Raw genomic sequence first — 25,358 nt, forward strand, 5'->3', positions numbered from 1 at the left:
GCCGCACTTCAGCTGCCGAGGGCGGATGGCACATACCAGGCTTTGTGTGAGCTCGTAATGTGGCGGCTTCAAGAAAGGTCCTCGCTACATGCTGGATGACAACCATTAATGACCACTAATAGAGAGCCCCTAGTGGTTGTCAGAAGCTGCACTGTCACATCTCTCTCGCACCACCCCCCCCCCTCTCCGTGTCAGTCTTCACTGTAGTTCTGGAATTCTTATGGAGAACTGTAGCAAAATAATGAAATCTTACTAAGCATCTCTCGAATCTGAGTTATAGATGGGGTTCCAGGCGGGGGGACTCCACTTCGAAGTTCATATGCCCTTAGAATGTAGCACAACTCTTTTAAAGGGGTTGTCCAGTTGTAAACTATTAAGGGCCTATCCTAAGAATAGGCTATCAATAGGGTCTGCCCCTGGGATCAGCTGAAATCTGGGCCTTTGTGCCATGCACTGAGCTGATTTCTGCAGGAAGCAGACAGTTCCGTTTTTGCTGCAGTGGCCAGGCTTGGTATTGCAGGTCAAGTTCTCATTTGCTTCAATGCCTGTAATACCAAGCCTGGCCAGCAGAGATCAGCAGGAAAAACCCAGCTTACAGTTGATCTGCAGGTGTCCCAGATGGTGGGCCATCAATAGTTTACAACTGAACGGCCCCTTTAAGGCAGGTGAACAGAGTCTGTGATGTTGGCACAACACCTTTAAGTGTTTATCAAGTCTTAAAGGGGTTGTCTAGACTCTCATTCAGTCAGACATGGAGAGATGCAACTGCATGCTGGGCAGGACAGTTACCAAGGCAACACTCCAATGTTCATCAAGTATCATGTGTAGGTCCTATTAATTAGAATAAGACCCATGCACGATACTCATTGGGTGTCGGATAGTTGCCTTGGCAACTACCCCATGCTGTACGTAGTCACACCTCATGTCAGAATGGGTGGGAGAATAAACCTGGACAATCCCTGTAAGCTACCAAACTTCCTCACAAGTTGTTAAAGGCAATTAGCTCCGCCTCCCAGACTCTTTTAGAAGAAGGACCCTTGTGAGATGTCATGTGACCTCCCAGCCATTTAGCTGGAGGGCATTTGTGGCATCTTATTTTACAGGGGGGCAACTGTGAATTCAAGGGGGTTCAGGGCCCTGTAATTGATGTGGCCCCTTCATCGTTGGTGCTTTGTGTTTTTACTGCTCACCAGTCCCGTGGGAAGGAAGAATCTGTGCCGGTAAGAAAGTTTTTTGCCTTTTGCATGTAAAGTATTGCTAATACAGTCTATCTTGTGTTTTAGCCCCTTACCATTTTCAAGATCTCTGCTTGCTGTCAATGAACATCTACTTTTTTGACTCGGACGATGAAAGTCTGTTCTGGTTTAATCAAGCAGAGGCTTTGTTACAGTGTATCAGGCTTCCAGGACACAGCAATGATTTGTGCTGCTGCTGTGATGAGGATTGCCCACACCGATACACTGTAACAAACCTTCAGCTGTGTTCGCAGGACTAGATTAGGGCAGATCTTCAGTTGTTGAATGTAAACATGAATGTTGTCATTCACTGAAAACAAGCAGAGTTCTTGAACATAAAGATGCGCCGCTGCATCTGTACAACTAAGCGGTGGTTGAATATAAGACGGCGATTCCAGGACTCGTGCTAAGCAGATTCTAGAAGTCACTTGTTGTAGACTGTTCCTCTGTCCCGCCTCCTGGAAGGCCCCGCGATCGCTCATTATATAACAGACCCTCCGATGTGGATAATTACTGTCATCTTTACTTAACACCCCATGGGGGTCTGAGGGCGGTCCAACCACCGGTTACATCGCGCAATTCCTGGCTGACAGGGATTCACGTGTCACGGGATCCTCAGTAAATATTTGTCTTCCACAGCGATTGGCTGCCAGCAGGGCTCCCAGAGGGGTGACCACTCATCACCTCCAGCCTCCTGAACGGTCGGTGTGCCCGGCCCCTTCCCACTACATAACTATGTACATACTGCACCTCCCTGGAGCACGCCAGGTCACATTTGTCACATTGGGCCATGCCACTTTATGATAAGGCTCACCCTTTGTGTTCCCTCACAGCCATAGTGCCGTTAGTTACCCCATCACAGTTCTACCCTCTCAGTAATATTGCCCCTGTATGTCTCCCTCAGTAATAATGCCCCCTCAGCAATAATGGGCACCTTCCGTAATAATGCCCCAGCTTAGTAATAATATCCCTGCATGCCCCCCTAGTAATAGTGCCCCTATGTAATAATAATGCCCTCTTATACCCCCCTCAGTAATAATGTCCTCAGATGCTCCTCCCCAGAAGTAATGCCACCGCATGCCTTGCCCCCTCCTCCCAGTAGTAGATTTCCCACATGCCCCCCACTCAGTATTAATGCCCCCGCTCAGTAATAATATCCCTGCATGCCCCCCTAGTAATAGTGCTCCTGTATACCCCCTCAGTTCTAATGCCCCTATGTCATAATAATGCCCTCTTATACCCCCCTCAGTAATAATGTCCCCGGATGCTCCTCCCCAGAAGTAATGCCACCACATGCCTTGCCCCCTCCTCCCAGTAGTAGATTTCCCACATGCCCCCCACTCAGTATTAATGCCCCCGCTCAGTAATAATATCCCCACATGCCCCCGTTCAATAATGCCACCTTTTATGCAGCAACATTTTTTAAAAAACAGCCTATGCTGCCCTTTTTTACTCCTCTCACTACTGTAGTCCACATCTGTCCTCCGGGTAGCGCGGTCACATCATGTGATTGCTGCAGCCAATCCCTGGCCTCAAAATTGGTACGATTGGTATATGTCATGTGATCATTCTACCCAGAAGTGAGCAGTGGTCAGGAGCTGCGCTGACCGGAGCAGGAATGACAGGTGATAGCATAGGCTGCTCTTTATTTTACTCCATTCTGGCCGCCGTTGCGGTACATGTCTGCTCCTGTGTCCGGGAACAGCGGGATAGTCCCCAAAATCCAAGACTGTTCCTTTAATACCCAGGCCGGCTGGGAGACACAATTAGACGGATCTGCTTGCAGGAGTCTAGGAAAACTTACTTAGAGCCTACTTTGCTTAAATTTTGCTTAGATTGACGTTCACCTGGTTGCTTCTGGTACACCTGGGAGAAGGCTCTCCAGGGACTTTAATGACCGTCGTAGATGCCAATATAACTAATGGCTCCTTTACACGCAAAGACAATTTTTAAAACGTTTGAAAGATTGACAGTTTTAGTGATCATTGTGCATAAAGTGTTAATGGACACTAATTTCTATTAGCACTTTAGCAGCGTCATTTGCATGTAAAAGGGCCTCCAGGGGCTGTTTGCAGAGCCCAGCATGTGGTCTGAGCTCTGCACACAGCTCCATTGTTCTCACAGAGGCTGCCTGCTGAATACAATGTAATATCTGACTCCCGTGGGGAACACAGCATGTGGCCCCTGTTATCTTCTCTCTGACTTATCTCAAAATCATCCTTCAGCTGAAAAGTAAATGATGGCAGCATTTACACGCAATGATGATTGCTCATCTGCATTCGTTTGACAGAATTTTGAGCGATCATCGTTGTGTGTAAATGGGCCTTAAGAAAGCTGTATGGTTATATGTGCACTGTATGGTGGTACATCATATACGGGGTGTCGCCAGGTACCCTTCATTGTAAGGTTAACATTAGAGCAGTGTTACCCAAATGGAGCTGCTGCTAAACTACAACCCCCATCATGGTCCTCCACCGCAGATTGGTTTACGGCTGATGATTTACGGATCTTTTATCTTCTCAGGTAAAATTGAGCGCCATCCGAAAAACCAGACTGACCAAGCAGCAGGGGGCACCGTCCCACCAAGACCTGAGTGCCAAGAAGGTCTGTACTCTGTAAGAGGCTTACTGGAGATATATTACCTGGAGGGTCACCACTAGGTGTTCGTGCAGAACATTTAGACAGATCACAGCTGAGAATCGCTCACGGAGCGCGGAGCGTTTAGATGCAGCGAGACGTCAGCGAACCAGCCAGCTTTTATGCAGGTTGAAACTAAGGGACAAACGAAAAGAAAAATAATACCGCACGATGGCTTCGCATTTAGACGTAACAAACATCGCACATTTTTGTTCGTTTAAACAAATTTTGAATGAAAGTCGTTACGTGTAAATGAGCCTCCAGTGTTAACACAAGAAAACCAAAGGAATGCGAAGCCAAACAATCACTTAAAGTCATGCCTATAACACATGATGCAGACTGCATGAAAACCATTCTGTCTCCAGTCATGTGACCATTTTGAGGGGTATATCAGGAGGTGCGGGGCGTGCGTTTGTCACCCCTCAAGAAAAGAAATGAAACCTGCGTCGGGGTGCCTCTTGGTCCATCGGTGGGTGCCGTCCCTGCCTGCGGCTTTATATGGAGGTCTCATTCGTGAACACGTTATTCTTGTGCGTGGGATTAGCGGGTCGGCGTCCCTGGGACCGCACTGCGTTATGTCTGTTAATACCGTCTACACACCTTAGTCCCTGATCCACTGGATCCCTGGTGGCCATATACGGTAGTTTCCTTGTGTTGTATCTATGTGATGGCTTCATACTCCTCCGGTGTGACCTAGAATATTAGCTCGCCTGCGATCCCCTCCATCCGCCATCTTGCGAGCCGCCACTTTGGGGCCTACAAAAAGCATTGAATCATTTTTTCTGGCAAAAGTAAACTATGATTGATCCCTTATATCGGGGAGCTGCCTGCTGTACGCAGCGTTAGAGGACAGGGCCAGGAACGCATCCTTTCTCCTTAGGGAGTGAGGAGACTCAAAAGGCCATACACGCTCCTCTGGGTAATATGCAAATAAGAGAGCTGGAACAATACCTCCACAGCGCCACCTATTGGAAGGCAGCATTACCTAAGGTCAATGTTAGACTCTTTATACAAGCCTTGTAACAATGACGAGGAATTGAAAGTGAAGCCAGAACCCATGCACAGACAGCTGGTTCGGGCTTTTTCCCTTCATCAATGTACAGTAGGATTCTGACTTTGCTAGAGAGAGACCTGGACATACTTATTGGGACAGTGCCAGGAATGCAGGGCTGCCATGATGACTCTTGTTTGTCAGGACAAGACATTGCACGCAGCTCCCAAGTCACCATTTTGGTATCATTGCCAGAGAATGTGGCCCTGAGGAACTGACGGATCCCCCTCCTCATTTAATGTTTTAAGCAGATTTTACTCAAAACTTCAAAAGCTGTGTACAGTTTATAAATCCTACCGCCATCCAGTATCCATATAATACTGCCACCTAGAGCCAACGTAACGCTCACACATAACCGCTATTAAATGACCCTCAAAATGCAAGTAATATCATCATACAGCCTCTTACTGCCAATATAGTGTTAAAATAATACCACCCTGCGACGCCTAAATAATACTTCCATACTATGTCCAGATACCAATAGTCGGCTCACTCATGCGGGTGTATTTCAGTTGCGCCTTATACACGTATTGTATACATGTGTAATACACAGTGCTGAGTCCCCATAGACTTGTATTGGGCATTCTACCATGTGCATGAAAAAAACTCGCAGCATCTCCTATGCTGATCCGTATTATGGACCGAAATAGCCCATGCGAGTCTATGGGGGCGGCAAACCTACCGGTGAATATGCATGATATTGTATATTCACTGCATGATATTGTATATTCACTGCATGATATTGTATATTCACTGCATGATATTGTATATTCACTGCATATTTACACAGGAAGGAAGGGGAAATCTCTTCACCTTCCTGAACTTTTTCCCCGTGTGTAAATCCATAGTGATCACTGCATATGTATGTGGGCAAAAGAGCCGAAATGTGTGCGGAATATGTGTGTTTTAGTCACATAAATACATTGTGTAATACGCGACCTTAATACGCAACGCCCACTATATACTGACATCATACCACTATATAGTGCACCAAATAAAATCTAGTATGCAAATAGCTCTTCATTACATAAAATACTGCCCTATAATCCCTAAATAATACTTCCATATAGTGAAATGTATTACTGCCATATCCGTACTAAATATTCCCCATACAGTGGCCAATTAATACCACCATAGAATGTCTAGACAGTACTGCTTTACGGGGTCCACATAATACTGCTATGAACAGCCCATGTAATGCCAATGTATAGTGCCCACTAAATACTGTCCGCCATAGTGTCCACATAATAATACCCTCAGACATAATACCGCCATAACCAGTGCCCAAAATAAAATGCATCTCCTATAATACTGCCCTATAGTTCCCACAAAGCATTGCAGTACAATCTACAGATAATATGACCCTACACCGCTGAATAATACTGGGACTTTTAGAGTTTATTTTAACCTCTTAAGGACCAAGCGCGGTAGATATATGGTCCTTGGTCCTGGGCTTTAATCCTAGCTGAAAGCAGAAGTACGGTCCAGGATTAAAGCAGGAGCAGGTTGGGTCCTCCGCTGTCAGTCACAGCTGAGAACCCGAGGAGAAGGGTGAAGTGGTTTTTACCAACTTCTGTCTTCACCTTTCCCGGGTACATCAGCGCTATGTACTAAAGTGGAAGTGTTTCTTCCACTATGCGAGGCGGCGGTCACGTGACCGATGGGTCCCCCTGCTACAGGAAAGCTGCAGGGTCCCAGAAGACCCCGATCAGCTCTGCCAGTGACTAATGTCACTACAGGGGATGCTTCCCCTGTAACTGGGGCTCCTATGGATGCCTCAGCTACAGTGGGAAAGTGTGAAATGTATATTTAAAAAAGGACAATGGGAATGACCCCCAGAGGTCTTATATGACATCACGGGGGTCATAGCAGGTTAAAAAAAAATTACAAAAATAAGTAGAAAAACATTACAGAATAAAATAAAAATATATACATAAAAAAGAAAATTACCCAAAGCCGCCGCCGACTGCGCCCTGTAATCCATATCAAAACATCCGGGACAAAACGAGGGACCCGTCCCCACACTGCATTTTAGAGTAAATATACTCATTTAAAAAAAAACTATAAATGTTAAAAAAAGTCTTTTTTTACCCTTTTACCCCCAATTAAACTAAAAAAGGGGGGAAAAAAGTCAATGAAAAAAGATATAAAAAATAGCCCTATATGTCACGGGAAAACGCAGCGAAAACAAAATAGAGCAATAAAACCACCACAAGGGTAAAATCCCTAAAAATCTGGTCCTTTAAGGGTTAATCTAGATTGTCCTTGGTTCCTTTAGGAAATGGGCGCCCGGGCAGCTGCCCTGTTTGCCTCCACCTAAAATTGGCCTTGATCCTGGCTGTAGGAGTAATCCTAAAACAAGTTTCCCAACCAAGCAATTTGAAGTGTGGACACTAGAGGGCGCTGCAGTATTGATGCCTCGAAACGGGCGACGTTTAGGTGAAATAAATGACTACATGCATCTAAAAAATCCATCAGCCTATATAACATGTGATAAATGTCACTGCCTGCCTTATAACACATGCAGAGATTGAGCTACCCAGCAGGCTGACCCCGTGTCTGTGTGACAGGTCTCCATGATTTACCTCGTGTTCAATGCCAAAGGAGAAGTTGTCACGGCCAAGGTGAGTCCAGAGACCAGGAATGGGTTAATTGTGGGGCTGAAGAGAGAGGAACAGTTTACAACAAGAGATGAGTGAGCATCGGTCTTTTCGGGTTACTGATTACTCGTCCGAGCATCATGCGGGGGGGGGGGGGGGGGGGCGGCGGGGGAAAAAGTGAGAGAGATCTCTCCCAGCCCCCCCCCCCCCCCGCATGGTGCTCAGACGAGTAATCAGTTACTTGAAAAGACCGATGCTCACTCGAGCATCAGCCTTAAACGAGCGTGCTCGCTCACCTCTATTTACAACCATTAAAGTGTTAACACGCACCTAATTTTTCAGAATGGGCTGGTGCGCGTCTTCATGATGAACTCGTCTGCCATTTCTGACTTGTGTCCTGGATTTATCACTAGTTTTTCCACATTGTAGGCTCTCATCTTCAGTCTTCTCTGAGCTGCTGGGAGAAGACTGGCTGCTATCATGTCCTCTTTAGGCTGCACATGAAGAGAACAGCAGATGCTGCCCCCTAACTGTAGCACACTGCGCAATAACCGCATCGCAGAAAGCACCAAAGAAGTACTGAGCAGTGTAGATGCAATTTCAGCAGCTGTAAATCTTAGTTGTAGCAACCGCAACATCTGTGTTGTGTGAGTCTCCCTCCTTCCTCCTCGCCTCTCCATGGATGTCGATGGGCAGAATGAACCATCATCCTCCTCCACTTCCCGTCATCTATCTTGGTATCTCTGTAACTGAAGACAGACGTCACATGACAACAGGCAATGGATAGCACATTAGGTGCAGGGAACCAAACCTGCAGCGATCGGCTGCTCAGTAGGGTTCAATCTGGTGAGACACTAACATGGCAAAAGTCCTGGGATACCAGTATGTAGATTAATGATGAAGTGGCGTCACCTCAGGAGATGCTCAGGAGCGCCCCCTCCTGGATAACTTGTGAGTGAGGATGAACACCGGCCAACGTGCTCATAGCGAAGCGACGTGAAGTATCGCAGTTGGAACGAGGCGTGATAGCGGGCGCCAGATGGATGGGGCATTCCACTGCTGGAGTGTGCTGGCATTTAACATGCCTCTATCCACAGTATCACATGTGTGTCGGGAATATGACATGGAAGGCATTACTACCTGCGGTGGCCGCCAGCATGTGCTTAATGGTCGCGACTGGGGGCTAGAACTGTTTGTTTGAAAAGGCAAGAGACTCCGGCAGAAATCGCGTCACATCCAGCGCAGGAGCCCCACACGTATATCCTGCAGGTCATCGAAGGAGCCGCACACGTATATCCTGCAGGTCAGCAAAGGAGCCACACACGTATATCCTGCAGGTCAGCAAAGGAGCCGCACACGTATATCCTGCAGGTCAGCAAAGGAGCCGCACACGTATATGCTGCAGGTCAGCAGAGGAGCCCCACACGTATATCCTGCAGGTTAGTGCAGGAGCCGCACACGTATATCCCACAGGTCATCGAAGGAGCCCCACACGTATATCCCGCAGGTCAGCAGAGGAGCGCCACAAGTATATCCCACAGGTCAGCAGAGGAGCCGCACACGTATATCCCGCAGGTTAGTGCAGGAGCCGCACACGTATATCCTGCAGGTCAGCAGAGGAGCCTCACATGTATATCCCGCAGGTCAGCAGAGGAGCCCCACACGTATATCCTGCAGGTTAGTGCAGGAGCCGCACACGTATATCCTGCAGGTCATCGAAGGAGCCCCACAAGTATATCCCGCAGGTCAGCTGAGGAGCCCCACACATTCCTGCAGGTTAGTGCAGGAGCCCCACAAGTATATCCCGCATGTCAGTGCAGGAGCCCCACACATATATCCTGCAGGTCAGCAGAGGAGCCCCACATGTATATATCGCAGGTCAGCAGAGGAGCCCCACACGTATATCCCGCAGGTCAGCAGAGGAGCCCCACATGTATATATCGCAGGTCAGCAGAGGAGCCCCACACGTATATCCCGCAGGTCAGCAGAGGAGCCCCACATGTATATCCCGCAGGTCAGCAGAGGAGCCCCACACGTATATCCTGCAGGTCAGCAGAGGAGCCCCACACGTATATCCTGCAGGTCAGCAGAGGAGCCCCACACGTATATCCTGCAGGTCAGCAGAGGAGCCCCACACGTATATCCTGCAGGTCAGCAGAGGAGACCCATACATATATCCCGCATGTCAGCAGAGGAGACCCATACGTATATCCCGCAGGTCAGTGCAGGATCCTCACACATATATCCCGCAGGTCAGTGCAGGATCCTCACACATATATCCCGCAGGTCAGCAGAGAAGCCCCACACGTATGTCCCGCAGGTCACCGCAGGAGCCCTACACTTATATCCTGTAGGTCAGTGCAGGAGCCCCACATGTATATTCCGCAGGTGAGCGCAGAAGACCCACATCTATATACCGCAGGTCAGTGCAGGAGCCCCAAATGTATATCCCGCAGGTCAGCAAAGGAGCCCCACACGTATATCCCGCAGGTCAGCGCAGAATCCACACACTTATATGCCGCAGGTCAGCGCAGAAGACCCACATGTATATCCCGCAGGTCAATGCCGGAGCCCCACAAGTATATCCCGCAGGTCAGTGCAGGAGCCCCACATGTATATCCCGCAGGTCAATGCAGGAGCCCCACAAGTATATCCCGCAGGTCAATGCAGGAGCCCCACAAGTATATCCCGCAGGTCAGTGCAGGATCCTCACACATATATCCCGCAGGTCAGCAGAGAAGCCCCACACGTATGTCCCGCAGGTCACCGCAGGAGCCCTACACGTATATCAGTGCAGGAGTCCCACATGTATATTCCGCAGGTCAGCGCAGGAGCCCCACACGTATATCCCACAGGTCAGTGCAGGATCCACACACTTATATGCCGCAGGTCAGTGCAGAAGACCCACATGTATATCCCGCAGGTCAATGCCGGAGCCCCACAAGTATATCCCACAGGTCAATGCAGGAGCCCCACAAGTATATCCCACAGGTCAATGCAGGAGCCCCACAAGTATATCCCGCAGGTCAGTGCAGGAGCCCCACATGTATATCCCACAGGTCAGTGCAGGATCCCCACACATATATATCGCAGGTCAGTGCAGGAGCCCCACATGTATATCCCGCAGGTCAGTGCATGAGCCGCACACATATATACCGCAGGTCAGTGCAGAATCCACACACTTATATGCCGCAGGTCAGCGCAGAAGACCCACATGTATATACCGCAGGTCAGTGCAGAATCCACACATGTATATCCCGCAGGTCAATGCCGGAGCCCCACAAGTATATCCCACAGGTCAATGCAGGAGCCCCACAAGTATATCCCGCAGGTCAGTGCAGGAGCCGCACACGTATATCCCACAGGTCAGTGCAGGATCCCCACACATATATATCGCAGGTCAGTGCAGGAGCCCCACATGTATATCCCGCAGGTCAGTGCAGGAGCCCCACATGTATATCCCACAGGTCAGTGCAGGATCCCCACACATATATATCGCAGGTCAGTGCAGGATCCCCACACATATATATCGCAGGTCAGTGCAGGAGCCCCACATGTATATCCCGCAGGTCAGTGCAGGAGCCCCACATGTATATCCCACAGGTCAGTGCAGGATCCCCACACATATATATCGCAGGTCAGTGCAGGAGCCCCACATGTATATCCCGCAGGTCAGTGCAGGAGCCCCACATGTATATCCCACAGGTCAGTGCAGGATCCCCACACATATATATCGCAGGTCAATGCAAGAGCCCCACATGTATATCCCGCAGGTCAGTGCAGGATCCCCACACATATATATCGCAGGTCAATGCAAGAGCCCCACAAGTATATCCCACAGGTCAGTGCAGGATCCCCACACATATATATCGCAGGTCAATGCAAGAGCCCCACATGTATATCCCACAGGTCAGTGCAGGATCCCCACACATATATATCGCAGGTCAGTGCAGGAGCCCCACATGTATATCCCGCAGGTCAGTGCATGAGCCGCACACATATATACCGCAGGTCAGTGCAGAATCCACACACTTATATGCCGCAGGTCAGCGCAGAAGACCCACATGTATATACCGCAGGTCAGTGCAGAATCCACACATGTATATCCCGCAGGTGAATGCCGGAGTCCCACAAGTATATCCCACAGGTCGGTGCAGGAGCTCCACATGTATATATCGCAGGTCAGTGCAGGATCCCCACACATATATATCGCAGGTCAATGCAGGAGCCCCACATGTATATCCCACAGGTCAGTGCAGGAGCCCCACATGTATATCCCACAGGTCAATGCCGGAGCCCCACAAGTATATCCCACAGGTCAATGCAGGAGCCCCACAAGTATATCCCGCAGGTCAGTGCAGGAGCCGCACACGTATATCCCACAGGTCAGTGCAGGATCCCCACACATATATATCGCAGGTCAGTGCAGGAGCCCCACATGTATATCCCGCAGGTCAGTGCAGGAGCCGCACACGTATATCCCACAGGTCAGTGCAGGATCCCCACACATATATATCGCAGGTCAGTGCAGGAGCCCCACATGTATATCCCGCAGGTCAGTGCATGAGCCGCACACATATATACCGCAGGTCAGTGCAGAATCCACACACTTATATGCCGCAGGTCAGCGCAGAAGACCCACATGTATATACCGCAGGTCAGTGCAGAATCCACACATGTATATCCCGTAGGTCAATGCCGGAGCCCCACACGTATATCCCACAGGTTAGCGCAGAAGACCCACATGTATATACCGCAGGTCAGTGCAGGATCCCCACACATATATATCGCAGGTCAATGCAGGAGCCCCACATGTATATCCCGCAGGTCATCGCAGAAGACCCATATGTATATACCGCAGGTCAGTGCAGGAGCTCCACACGTATATCTCACAGGTCAATGCAGGAGCCCCACACATATATCCCGCAGGTAGGGTTTCTCTGCGGTGCAGACGCCATGAAGTCATGGACTCCTGTTGTCAAGAAGGTACTGTGCAGGCCGGTGGAGGCTCTATACTGGTGTGGGGTGTCTACTAATGGCACGGAGTCTACAGGTCCGCCTAAACATGTTATTGTTTGGAGTTTGCTGCATTTCACTGCTTGGTGACCATTTGCTGCCCTTCATGGATTTCATGCCCCCCCCCCAAAATGATGGGATATTCCCGGATAATGCATCGTGCCATCAGGCCCAAGTTGTCCAGAATTGGTTCGAGGAGTGTTCTGGAGAGTTCCCATGAATGGTTCGGCCGGCATGAGCCCAATCTAGTATTTATGGATTCAGATCCTGCACCTATAAATCCCCCGGAGCTGTGGGGGCATCCAGACGGCTCATCATACCTCCAGATGTCTTCTGTATTCTTATTGAATTGATGCCACATTGGGGTGCTGCACGCTGCCAGGCTAGAGGGGTCCTACATGATAGTTCCTATCCCGTGACTTTTGGCATGTCAATGTGTAATGATGGATAATGTCCTTTTCTATCACTCTAAAGGCTGCTTCACACTGGCGAGGGCGATATCTGGCCAGGATTCACGGTCCGACATCGCCTTCGCAATCCATGTGAAATCCCTGGATGCGAGGCGTTTTTACTGAGGGGAATCCCTTCATCTCCGCAGGGAATTCCTTCACTCCTGCCGCGCCTGAAGCGATTCCGCGGCAGTGGATCACAATTTTCCCTCATTGTTTGCGGTGGGGCTGATGTTGCTGCCGCCGGCCCCATTGAAAATAGTGGGTGATGTCGCAAAAAGAAAGGACATGTAGTAATTTTTCTTTTCACTCAGCATCGCAGGAATGAAAACATTGCGAATGAGAATGAAACCATTGAAAATCATTGGTTGCATAATCATGCGTTTTCACTAGAGATGAGCGAGCATTGCCTTTAGCGAGTACCTGCCCGCTCGAGACTGCAGGTTCGGGTGCCGGCGCGGGGAAGCGCTGAGTAGCGGCAGTCAGCAGGAGGGAGCGGGGGGGGGGGAGAGGGAGAAAGAGATCTCCCCTCCCTTCCACCCCGCTCCCCCCCGCAGCTCCCCACCCGCCGCCGGCACCCGAACCTTCAGTCTCGAGCGGGCAGGTACTCGCTAAAGGCAATGCTCGCTAAAGCAATTGCCTTTAGCAAGTATACTCGCTCATCTATAGTTTTCACTCACTCCCGTGTTGCGCCATTTCCTCGCCACTGTGAAGGCCCCCTAAGGAATAGTAGCTGAAAAAAGTGACCTCTGTGACCGCAATTCTGTGTCCTTCTTGTATCTGCAGTCCCGCGCCGGGAGCCTGGATGTTGTGCAGATTACCAGCACCTTGCATCGTGAGTAGACCTACTGATGCAGCACTGCTACATCTGCACCTCTCGTCACATCAGCCAGCATGTTATGTACCTTAATGCCCCTTTATTAGGTTGTTACTCATTTTTTAGTGTAGAAAAAAAAAAAGTATTATTTGGAAACCGTCAACAAGCTGCTGTTGAGAGATCTGTTCATTCATACGCCTTTATGTAGTAGTGCGAGGGCGCACAAGGGGGCGTTCTCTTACATGACTCTTAAGGCCCATTTAGACTCAACGATAATCGCTCAAAAGATGGCGCTCATCGTTGTGTCATTTACAGTGCAAGATGATCGCTCAAGATGAGCAAAGACCTTGCGCTGCCAGCGGAGGATGAAGAAGACATGTGGGGACACCCCGCTTGTCTTCTGCATCCAGATGTTTTATGCACGGAGCGCCGGGCTGTTCTACAGCAGAGCGCTCCGTGACGGGTATGAAGAACACAGCTGGACTGCTGTGTTCTTCATACCCCGCCTGTTATCAGGGAGCGGGATGAAACAATGTATCAGCTGTATCCCGCTGTGAATCCCTGATAAGGTTCATCGTCAGCACGCTGAAAGACAACGATTAGCGGCATAACGAAAACTGCAGGATGTCAGAGCAGGTACACAACGATTATCGCTCAAAAGATGGCTTTTGAGCGGATTTTGAGTGATAATGGTTGTGTCTCACTGGGCCTTTACTATTACTTACACTCCCAGGTCACTGTTCTTGTTTTCCATGTAATGTTGATACCGATGCAAAAAGTGTATTTTTTTCCATTTCCGCAGGTTTTAACTGGAAGAGACCGCTACCAGCATTCAGGAATCTGCTGTCCCAGCGATGCCCATCCCCCAGTATTGTAGAGCCGTACTGTTACTATATCAACCCAGATGACTCCTTCCGGCCTAATACTGCCAATGATGAGAGTGAGTGCAGGTCTGGGACAGAGCGCACAAGTCAGTTGGGTACAGCTCATTAAAGGGGTTCTCTACTTTGGATAATCCCCAATTGTTCGAAGGGTCCATGATAATAATCTGATCATAAAGTGTCTCCCTTTTTGGGGATTTCCAGCAATCAGCTGTGATCTGTGTGAAAACTTGGCAGCGAGTGTTGAATTTCCCTGCAGCAGTCCCGCAGGGGAGATGTAGTATGACATGGCACTCCGTCAAATCAATGGTTTGTCTGTGTAATGCAAAACGGGCCAGGTCCTCCGCAGTGAGAGACACTCTTTGTAGCTACTCTCCAATCTAATCAAGAGACGAGGATCTTAAGCAGAGGAATCCCCTCTATTAGCTCAGAATTCTCTAATAAGGTGCATGAACATGGGTTTTCAGAACTGGAGAACTCCTTTTATGTGACAATATGTTGTACCATATTGTCACATGTTGCCTTAATGTATGATAAGGGTTACCGCCAAAATGGAGTCACTTAGAGCCAGTGTCAGGTGAGACTCAACTTCTACGCAGTTCTACAGTTCATCTGCATTCTGTGCACTGTGCCGTTATTAACCCACCAGATGATAATTTTGAGATAACTCTGTTTATCTTGTTCCAATCTGTGCAGAAAAGCTGAGTTACCTAGAGCCACTCTCCGGTGGGACTCAACATCTTCCACGCTGCATAGTTCTACAGTTCAGCTGGAATCAGTGCAATGTGCCATCATTAACTCACCCACCATCTACGGATTTTGGGGCGATTCTATTCATCCTTTATAATAAAGCTGAGTCACCTAGAGCCAAATCTCAAGTGCGACTCAACTTACACCCTGCTGCTCTACAGTTTATCCGGAATCGGTGCAATGTGCCGTCATCAACGCACCCACTCTAAGGATTTCGAGATGACTCTGTTCATGGTGTTTCAATCTATACAGCAAAGCAGAAGTGTGTTTATAATAAAACCAGATTCAATTAACTCTTTTTTCCCCTTGATTCTTCCTTTTACGGATTTCAGCGATCACTTTACATTAAAGATTGATCTTCAATAACGTTCTTTTTGTTTTCTTAGTGAGTTCCTCAGTCCCGTCTCCACTATATGACCGACCATCGCTCTCTTAGTAAGTGACACATTTTACACCATGGTCTGCTTTATAGAAGAAATCATTTTGTTAAATCGTTTTTAACTCCTTTAGTTCTAAGAAATTCTTGTCTGGAGAACAACCTTTGGAAACGGTCATCAAGGGGCCTGTGCTGCCACTACCTGCGAGAGCAACCGAGTCCGCTCCACCTGTGATGCCTGCTGATGTACCGAAGGCTCAGGGTCAGGCTGGTAAGAGAAGAAGGATATATATCCCAACCATGGTGGCCGCATCCATATGTACTATAACGGGACTGCTGGGCTTCTCAAAGAGGTTTCTCATGCCTCTTTAATTAGGGGCTACATATTCATTTCTGTGCAGTGATGTCCCGGGCGCTCCGCTACACAGAAGATGATGGAGATCAGGGGGTACAGAAGCAGCGGTGGACCAGAGCACGCAGGACATCAGCAGGGAGAATATAAGTTTGTTGGTCCCTGTAATGCTGCGCTCTCCTTGAAGTTCTCTCTTCCCCCAATGGACATTGCCTGTAAATCACACGTTCAATCTCTTCTTAAGGGCTAATGCCCAAGGACAGATTTCTGCTGCGTTTCACGCGGCGGAAATCCACGGCGTTATCCCACAGCTATTAGGTTATATTGTAGTCAATGGAAGCCGTCCAGCATGCGATACTCCCACTGTGAGCGCACGGCCGTGGGCATGAGGCCTATAGTAATCTTTACCTTATTTCCTCAAGGTAACGCTGTGCGGCGCAAGAGCAAGAAAATGGAGGCCTGTTCTTCTGCACCCCAAAACGGAGGTGACTACAGAGGAGGCGGCCAGAGAAGGGAAATAATAGACCGTCTGAGACCTGAGAAGGAAGAGGTCCTGGTGCCGGCCGTGGTCCCCTATAGAGAAGCTGCTCTGACTGGAAAGGACAGTCTTTATCCCACTGCTGCCACCAAAGTCGGGTATGTGTAGGCAGTGTATATATACAATTATAAGGGAAAGTAAGGGAACCGATTGTATCCAAGTGGCAATTATAGACAAACACAATGTAACTAATAGCAGACAGTTACACCACGCATCACTTTTTTCGTAGTCCTCCACAGTGCACGGAGGAAACGTTATTTTGCAAGTCGGATAAGTCGTTAACACAGCGGCTTACTATGTTTCAGTTAAGGAAATGAGATTGGAAGTGTGGGGTTTATGGGTGCTTTGCACATTAAATAAAGGCACAGAAAAGCCTGGTTATTGACCAATCTGCTCTTCTCAAGAACGATTGGTTAGTGCGAACCACGCCTCAATACAAACAACTTCCTGAAGACCTCAGAAGACGTGTTATTAAGACACATAATGCTGGAAAAGGCTGCAAATGCTAAAGACCTGGGTTATGATCTATAGATTATCTATGCATAAGAGTGGGTAGGCTGTTGTAACACCTCACAGGCAATCTTAAAAGAGGTGAGAAAGAACCTAAGGGGAACAGCAGAAGACGCTACAAACAGCAGAAACGTCTGTTCATGTTTCAACTACTAGAAAACCACTGACCAAGAATGGTGTTCACAGAGGTAGGTCACGAAGGAGGCTGCTGCTGGCCAAAATAAACTTCAGCCTATTTCAAGTTTGCATGATACTGTCTAGATGTTCCACGATACTTCTGGGAAATGCTATATGGACAAAGGAGACAAAAGTGGAACTTTTTTAGTGCAAATGCACAATACTATGTTTGGAGGAAAGAAACCTTGCACAGCAACAGCAAAACCTCATCTAACTGTGGAGCCTGGTGAAGGGGGCATCATGATTTGGCACTATGGTGGAGGGGGCGTAATGGTTTGGCACTATGATGGAGGGGACATCATGGTTTGGCACTATGGTGGAGGGGACATCATGGTTTGGGGCTGCTTCACTCCTCGGGACCTGGACATCATTGAGGAAACAATAAAATCTAAGGTGGACCAGAACATCTTACAGAAGGATATCAGGCAGCCAGACAGACATTAAGCTAAAGAGATGTTGGGTGATGCAACAAGGCAGTGACCCAAAGCATGCACCTGAAGAAGACTGTGCACGCAAGGCATCCCAGAAATATTGGTGAACTGAAACACCTTTGCAAGGAGGAAAGGTTCAAAATTCCCCCAATATTGTGCAAAACTTTGCAGTTACGGAAACATTTGATGGAGGTGATTGCTACTAAAGCTGGATCTACAGGTAATTAAATTGAAGGGTTCACTAATTTTTTACCCAATAAAATACCTGAATGGTACAGTTGTCTGTGTCTTATTGGTTATGTTGTGTTTGTCTATAATTATGACTTGGATACAATCATTTCACATTTTATTAGTGGTCAATGCAGGTCAGGTCTCAACAGTTACGAGGGGACTATAACAAATACATTTGGGGTCTTCAATGTCAGGTATCATTGTCATTGTGATGTTTTATTATCTGTTCCCTTACAGACCGGCGCAGAACATTTTTCCAAAACTGATGTCTCACTCTCATATATTACACAAGTCCTTAGTGAGCACCAAGGTGTTGCCCCCCACTAAGGTCAAGAGCAAAGGGGCAGTACAAAAAAGAAAACTGGGAAAGCTAGTTGGCCCACAGTCCCAGGAAGAACATGTTTCTACCGACCATGGCAGTCTCCGCCCGAACACCTGGAAGGACATCCTGACGGGACTGCAGACTGGTGAAAATGTAACGCTGCATCGGGCTGCTGACGCTCCTATGCCCGCACCTCCTAAGGGGCATCTTCTAAAAAATGGGACTTCTAACGGGTTTGTGGGATTTACAAGAAAACCTGGACAGAAAGTCAGTCTGGTACCTCTTCCAAAAACAGTCCCATCATCCCACTGACCCATGCTTGTATCACGGCTAAATTCACAGTCCCTTTCCCTGGGGCAGACTCTTGATCAGCTAAGCCCCTCCCCTAAGTACAGGTTAAGACCTTCAAGCGGCAGTTAGGGGGCACCCTCCTAGCTCCGATAGCTGGCATACGGGCTGCTTCCATTTCGGACCCCCAACGATCATGTTCCATTTATCATATCACATAACCCCCATGTACCTCTGCACCCCCTATAGTTAAGGCCCTGACAGTCTCTAATGCAAAAGCACAGAAGTAACTTTCTATCCTCTGAAGACGCAGCGTCTGTGGACTTTTGCAACCCCTTTTTTTTCCCAATTGCTGTGATACATCTAAAGTGAAAAATGAAGCACCATTGCAAATAGTCTGCAGCTCCTATGCGCAACTATGTGTTTCCATGATTACAGGTATACACTATGAAGGAGAGGATCAAACAGGATATCCCAGCACAAACCATCAGATGCCCCCAGGAGTAGAGCTGAAAACGGGGTCTAGTGGTTGGATGCCTCCAGGTGTAGAGCTGACAACGGGGTCTGGCGCTGGGATGTCACCAGGTGTAGAGCTGACAACGGGGTCTGGTGGTGGGATGTCACCAGGTGTAGAGCTGTCAATGGGGTCTGGTGGGGGATGTCACCAGGTGTAGAGCTGACAACAGGGTCTTGCGGGGGATGTCACCAGGTGTAGATCTGACAATGGGGTCCAGTAGGGGGATGTCACCAGGTGTAGAGCTGACAATGGGGTCCAGTAGGGGGATGTCACCAGGTGTAGAGCTGACAATGGGGTCTTTCAGGGGTGGGGGGTGTCACCACGTATAGAGCTGACAACGGGGTCTGGTGGGGGGATGTCACCAGGTGTAGAGCTGACAACGGGGTTTGTTGGTAGAATGTCACCAGGTGTAGAGCTGACAACGGGGTCTAGTGTGGGGATGTCACCAGGTGTAGAGCTGACAACGGGGTCTGGCAGTGGGTTATCACCAGGTGTAGAGCTGACAACGGGGTCTGGTGGGGGGATGTCACCAGGTGTAGATCTGACAATGGGGTCCGGTAGGGGGATGTCACCAGGTGTAGATCTGACAATGGGATCCGGTAGGGGGATGTCACCAGGTGTAGATCTGATAATGGGGTCTGGCGGGGGGATGTCACCAGGTGTAGAGCTGACAACGGGGTCTGGCAGTGGGTTATCACCAGGTGTAGAGCTGACAATGGGGTCTGGTGGGGGGATGTCACCAGGTGTAGATCTGACAATGGGATCCGGTAGGGGGATGTCACCAGGTGTAGAGCTGACAACGGGGTCTGGCAGTGGGTTATCACCAGGTGTAGAGCTGACAATAGGGTCTGGTGGGGGGATGTCACCAGGTGTAGATCTGACAATGGGATCCGGTAGGGGGATGTCACCAGGTGTAGATCTGACAATGGGATCCGGTAGGGGGATGTCACCAGATGTAGATCTGACAATGGGATCCGGTAGGGGGATGTCACCAGGTGTAGATCTGATAATGGGGTCTGGCGGGGGGATGTCACTGTCACTTCTGCTGGGAAGGACTGGGGCCATTGGTTATAGTGACATCCACCCTCAACGCCAATGGGTACAAATACATTTTGGTTGAAGTGCTATCACCTCCCCTGTGGCAATACTCTGGTGCAGCTCTGTGTCTCCACCAACATGACCGAGCGCCATGTCATACGGAACGCAGCGTGGAGGCTTGGTCGGAGGAACAGAATGTCTACAAACTACAATGTCCAGATCTCAATCCCATCAAACATCTTTGGGACGAACTAGGATGCTGTATCCGTGAATGTCCACCACGCCTTTCAACCTCCATATAACTATCTGAAGCTCCTCGAGGAATGGAGGGACATCCACACATCTATGGGAAGTTGGTGGTAAGTGGCCGCAGAGGGTGACTGCAGTCATTGAGATCAAAGGAGGCCAACGCTGCATGGGAAAATGTGATTAAAATCAAATATCATCAGCTTCTATGTGCCTCCCAATACGTCTGTCAATGTATCCTGTGTAGGCTAATCCTGAAGACATGTAATGTGCCCATAGGTCATCTAATAAGAGGTGGGATCTGACTACACAGGGTTAGTTTGTAGTCTGTAACCATGGAGACACATAGGTCGGAAATGGAGATGTTGGGACAAAGAAAAGGGTTGCAAAAGTAAGTGCGCCCTCGAATAACTGCAAGTTTTCTGATATTCTGTATAGTTCAGCTGAACATGAGAGACGGTTCTCTCATAATAATGGAAATCATTGCTGGTGCGTCTCCTACTGGTCAATGGAGGGTACTGCACTATGATGGCGTTCTGTCCTCCAGCGTAAGTTCTGTGTATTATAATATTATTGTTGATTTTGGATTGATTCCTTCTTTAAATAAATCAGTATATTGTTTGACGAGACTTGAGGCTAATGTGCGACATGTTTCATTAGTTGCTGCCCTTCCCCCACTCCTCCTGGCAGCTAGTACAAAGTACATATCAGCAGGGGGCGACAAAGAGCACACAAGAAAGTGCCCCTTCCCCAAGGTTACCATTCTGGAATGTATATTGCAAAGCAGGCTTAGGCCGGCAGACCCGAATCCCGCAGCGATGTTCACACGTACCTGCTACTTCCAGTTTTCATCTGCGCCGCGGATGATCCGCGCGGTGAGCTGTCGGACAGGCGCAGTGCAGATTGTTTTTTTAAACTATTGTTTTTCCTGCATCATCGCCTGGCGATGACGCGGAATCCGCGAACTTTCCATAATGTCATTGCAGAAGGGCCGCGGATCGAACGACTTCTGTTGGCTTCAATGGAAGCCGTGGAAAAATAGAGCTTGCTGCGATTTGTCCTCCGCTTGCGGAAACCGCAGTTGGTTTCCGCAAGTGTGGAGGAAGAATTGATTTGTCATAGCATGCTATGAGCGCTATTTGCTGCGGATCCGCGGTGCGGACGCCCGCCACACATTACGCAGGAAATATCCATCCGTGACCAGGAGCCCTCAGGGTAACTTTAAAGGAGCCAATTAGCATTTGAACAAGCGAGTGACGTCACCGCGGCTCGTTGGCTCCTGTGCGGTCCGTTTATACAGGCAGGCACATCATTGGCGCACTGACTGAGGATCGTTCAGTCTTTGATATCCGCTGCATCAGTGACTGAGAGGGACAGGATGAGCGCCGGCTGAACCCAACGATTAGTTAGCTTGTCTTACAAAAGATTAGCCCTCAAATGGCGCCAGAGGCGGAGAAATAAGAGTCCTGGCGTTAGGATAAAGGGGACGTTTTATGTCATGGCGTTCGGATAAAGGGGGCGTTTTATGTCATGGCGTTAGGATAAAGGGGACGTTTTATGTCATGGCGTTCGGATAAAGGGGGCGTTTTATGTCATGGCGTTAGGATAAAGGGGACGTTTTATGTCATGGCGTTAGGATAAAGGGGACGTTTTATGTCATGGCGTTAGGATAAAGGGGGCGTTTTATGTCATGGCGTTAGGATAAAGGGGACGTTTTATGTCATGGCGTTTGGATAAAGGGGACGTTTTATGTCATGGCGTTAGGATAAAGGGGACGTTTTATGTCATGGCGTTTGGATAAAGGGGACGTTTTATGTCATGGCGTTAGGATAAAGGGGACGTTTTATGTCATGGCGTTCGGATAAAGGGGACGTTTTATGTCATGGCGTTAGGATAAAGGGGGCGTTTTATGTCATGGCGTTCGGATAAAGGGGACGTTTTATGTCATGGCGTTAGGATAAAGCGGGCGTTTTATATATTTTTTAAACCATAGAAAAATTAAAAAATCTATATAAATTGGGTATCGCCGTCGCGGTAGCGAACCGCAGAACAAACAGAAGATCATCTCTACTGCATTGGGAATCCTGGAACAAGGAAACCCAACAAACAAACAGCGGGGCGAGTGCGGGCTTTCACTTCATTCCAAGGTGCATCAAAAATCCCACTAAAATCAGCCCTCATACGGCAAGAAAACAACAACAACACCAACACCGCGGCTCCTGAAAGGGGAGGGTGAGAGAAGAAACCAAAATGTAAAAAATGGTCTGGTAGTTATGGGGTTAAAGGGAATCCTCCCAACACTTCAGCTGGTGAGGAGATCTCCCCATTGTTTGCACACTTGATGCAGGACCCCCACCCTTCCTGTCTCCACTGGAACAATTGGGGAGGAAGCGGAGAGTCCCATGACCCAGCGCCCAGAGGCAGAGGCAGAGGCAGAGGCACAGTAGTCTGCAGCAGGGGCAGAGTAGTCTGCGGCAGGTGAGTTCTCCAGGTCTTCACACAAAGGTTCCTTGAAGGCGGTTAACCCCTTATGGCTTATAAAAGTCAGAGCTGTCATTGCTTTTGTGGCCACATGGGGGCTTGTTGTTTGTGTAGCGAACTGCAGCTTTTATTGGGCTCACCTTGGGGTTCATGCGGCTGTTTTATCACTTTTTTTGTGTTTTCTGGGAGGCAAATGAACAAAATTAACATTTTGCCTGTTTTTTTAATTTTTGCCATGCGGATGTATAGCGGTCAGGTTATTGTACAGGCGGTCTGGGTGCGAGGACACCAAATGTGTGTTATTTATACAAAGAGGGGACAATGTACAGAAGAGGTGTTTATTGTTTCTGTTACAAGTCTTTATTTTTTGGAATCTCCCTGTGGGGACTTGAACCGTCACACGCCTCAATCTACATTGATCGCAGGATGTAAGGGGTTAACAGCGGGGATCAGTGTCTTCACCTTTTCCGGCTGCTGCAGTGGGAGACCTTCTGTCGGTCACGGGCCGATATATTGCGCTCGCTAACATGCGCGTTTTCTTGTGGATGCGAACCATTTTTATGTCCAAACCGCCTCGTACGCCTTTAGAGAAGTAGCGATCCGCCGCGGCGGAGGATTGTGGAGTCGCTCATTGTCTTTAATAGGGGGCCATCACATCCCGTGTACCTAACGTGGTGCAATGCTGCCGATGGACTCATTAAGGCAATGGACGATGCAAGGGCGCGCCGCGGTGCAATGCAGGAAAAAAAATCGTATAACACCATTTAAAAGAATTTGTGACTCTCGCATCGTACGATTTTCTTGCCCGTGTGAAGCCGGCTTGAGTTTTTTTTTTTTTTAATGTGCCGCCCAATAATCCACACTGGCAGGTTGGGTTTATGCCGGATTAAAGGAATTATACCAAATTGCGCGTTATATGATGCACGCTAACAAGCCCCTCCCCCACCACTCCTTGGCATGTCCTATATTGCTTTTGCAGAGATCCGTATCCGATCCAGGAGGGAAGAGACATGAATGACCCTTCTTCCCTTTTGGATGCAATCGCAGTCTTGGAAAAACCAAACATCCGCCACGTAGCACCAAAGTGGTAGTGCGACCATCCAGCCACCAGGTGGGGCTCCAGTGAGGGAGAGGTGGGGTGCAAAATACTTGGTTAATAGCAACAAAGGGGCAGAACTAAGTCTACCCCGTTCTTCACTGATCCAGTGTAACTTGCGTGTTTCCACCACCAGATGGCGCCAAAGTCTTAGCTCCTTATTTTACCAACCCGTTTTACAGTTTGTTTGTTTTTCCCCCATCGCTTCATTCCCAGATCCTGTAGCCTTTTCGCTGTTCTGTGGTCGCGGAGCGGCTCGTTTTTGGGGGGGACTAGTTGTATTTTGTTAATAGCATCAGTTTTGTATTCATATAATGTATAACTTATAACATTTTTGGGTGGGAAGGATAAAAAACCCCGGAATGGCGCCAATGTTCTGCGGGTTTTGCTTCTGGAGCGTTCACACGCCACATAAATAACTTATTATTCCCAGAATCGGCGCGGTTAGAGCGATTCCAGACTTATGTCGCTCGTTTAGCTTTTCCAGCACTTGCAGACTTCTATAAAACAATATAAAGGTTTTTGGGATCGTCGCGTTCAAGGAGCCAATTTTCCCACTTTTCATGTTTTGTTTAAATGCGAAGTCCGGGTACAAGCTGGCTTCTTGAAATGAGATAAAACAGCGGGTACTTGGGGCGCCTGCAGACCGGCTGCACACAACTGGAGTGGAATTGTCAACCGCGCAGACGATCCGCAGTGTTCCGCAGCCATCGTCATAATGGAACCCCCCGTCTGCTCAGATCAGCAGATAGCCGTTGCGATTTCCGTGAGCGGATTTAAAATTGCAGCGTTTTCTGTTTCGTCCGGACTTCACATGGGCCGCCTGCATTGAAGTCAATGGAAGCCGTCTGACCCACAGCCTATCCGCAATTGACGTTGTGGACCGGTTGCGAGTAGCTGCGGCATCGCCTAGCGATGGCGCGGGAAAAACAAATATTTGGATAACAGTGATCACGTGACCGGGGACCGCATCCCGTGCCCCCCACCCCCTCCCCACGTGAAATCAAGTTATCCTGGCAATCAATGACTTTTGTGCATGCATCCGCCATTTTGGCGAGGTGCGCAGAAGCCGTGGTAAGGTCTGCAGATACATCTGGGGGCTCCGTGTACGTCACTTCATCTCCCCCCACAGATCTGATCCGTAAGGGGTGATGAAACTTAAACTTTTTGTTTTACTTCAAATGATCACAATTATCCATTGGACAGCAGCGGTCATGTGACCGGGGACCGCAGACAGCGGCTCCTGGTGACAACTTCGTGCTCTCGGCTACACTTGGGAGTCAGGAGCAGAGGGATTCAAAATTACCCGAGCCCTACTG

At 48.7% G+C, this 25,358-nt stretch overlaps 1 protein-coding gene across 4 annotated transcripts in view; it reads left to right on the plus strand.

The window, feature by feature from the left end:
* The window catches only part of LOC136610961 (cytosolic carboxypeptidase 2-like), a 120,427-nt gene extending 99,345 nt beyond the window's left edge, over window positions 1–21,082 (plus strand). For 2 of the 4 annotated variants that reach the window (XM_066590173.1, XM_066590175.1), the window contains 8 exons: window positions 3,759–3,839; window positions 7,494–7,547; window positions 13,775–13,823; window positions 14,608–14,745; window positions 15,823–15,871; window positions 15,947–16,083; window positions 16,587–16,800; window positions 18,289–21,082. In XM_066590173.1, coding sequence (XP_066446270.1) covers window positions 3,759–3,839; window positions 7,494–7,547; window positions 13,775–13,823; window positions 14,608–14,745; window positions 15,823–15,871; window positions 15,947–16,083; window positions 16,587–16,800; window positions 18,289–18,685 — 1,119 coding nt within the window. In that variant the 3' untranslated portion in view covers window positions 18,686–21,082. The remainder of the gene's footprint in view (window positions 1–3,758; window positions 3,840–7,493; window positions 7,548–13,774; window positions 13,824–14,607; window positions 14,746–15,822; window positions 15,872–15,946; window positions 16,084–16,586; window positions 16,801–18,288) is intronic. The other 2 variants (XR_010790202.1, XM_066590174.1) reach the window with 2 other exon arrangements.
* Window positions 21,083–25,358: the final 4,276 nt, after the last annotated feature.

The sequence above is a fragment of the Eleutherodactylus coqui genome, chromosome 2, assembly GCF_035609145.1.
Source record: "Eleutherodactylus coqui strain aEleCoq1 chromosome 2, aEleCoq1.hap1, whole genome shotgun sequence".
NCBI classification, from domain to species: domain Eukaryota; kingdom Metazoa; phylum Chordata; class Amphibia; order Anura; family Eleutherodactylidae; genus Eleutherodactylus; species Eleutherodactylus coqui.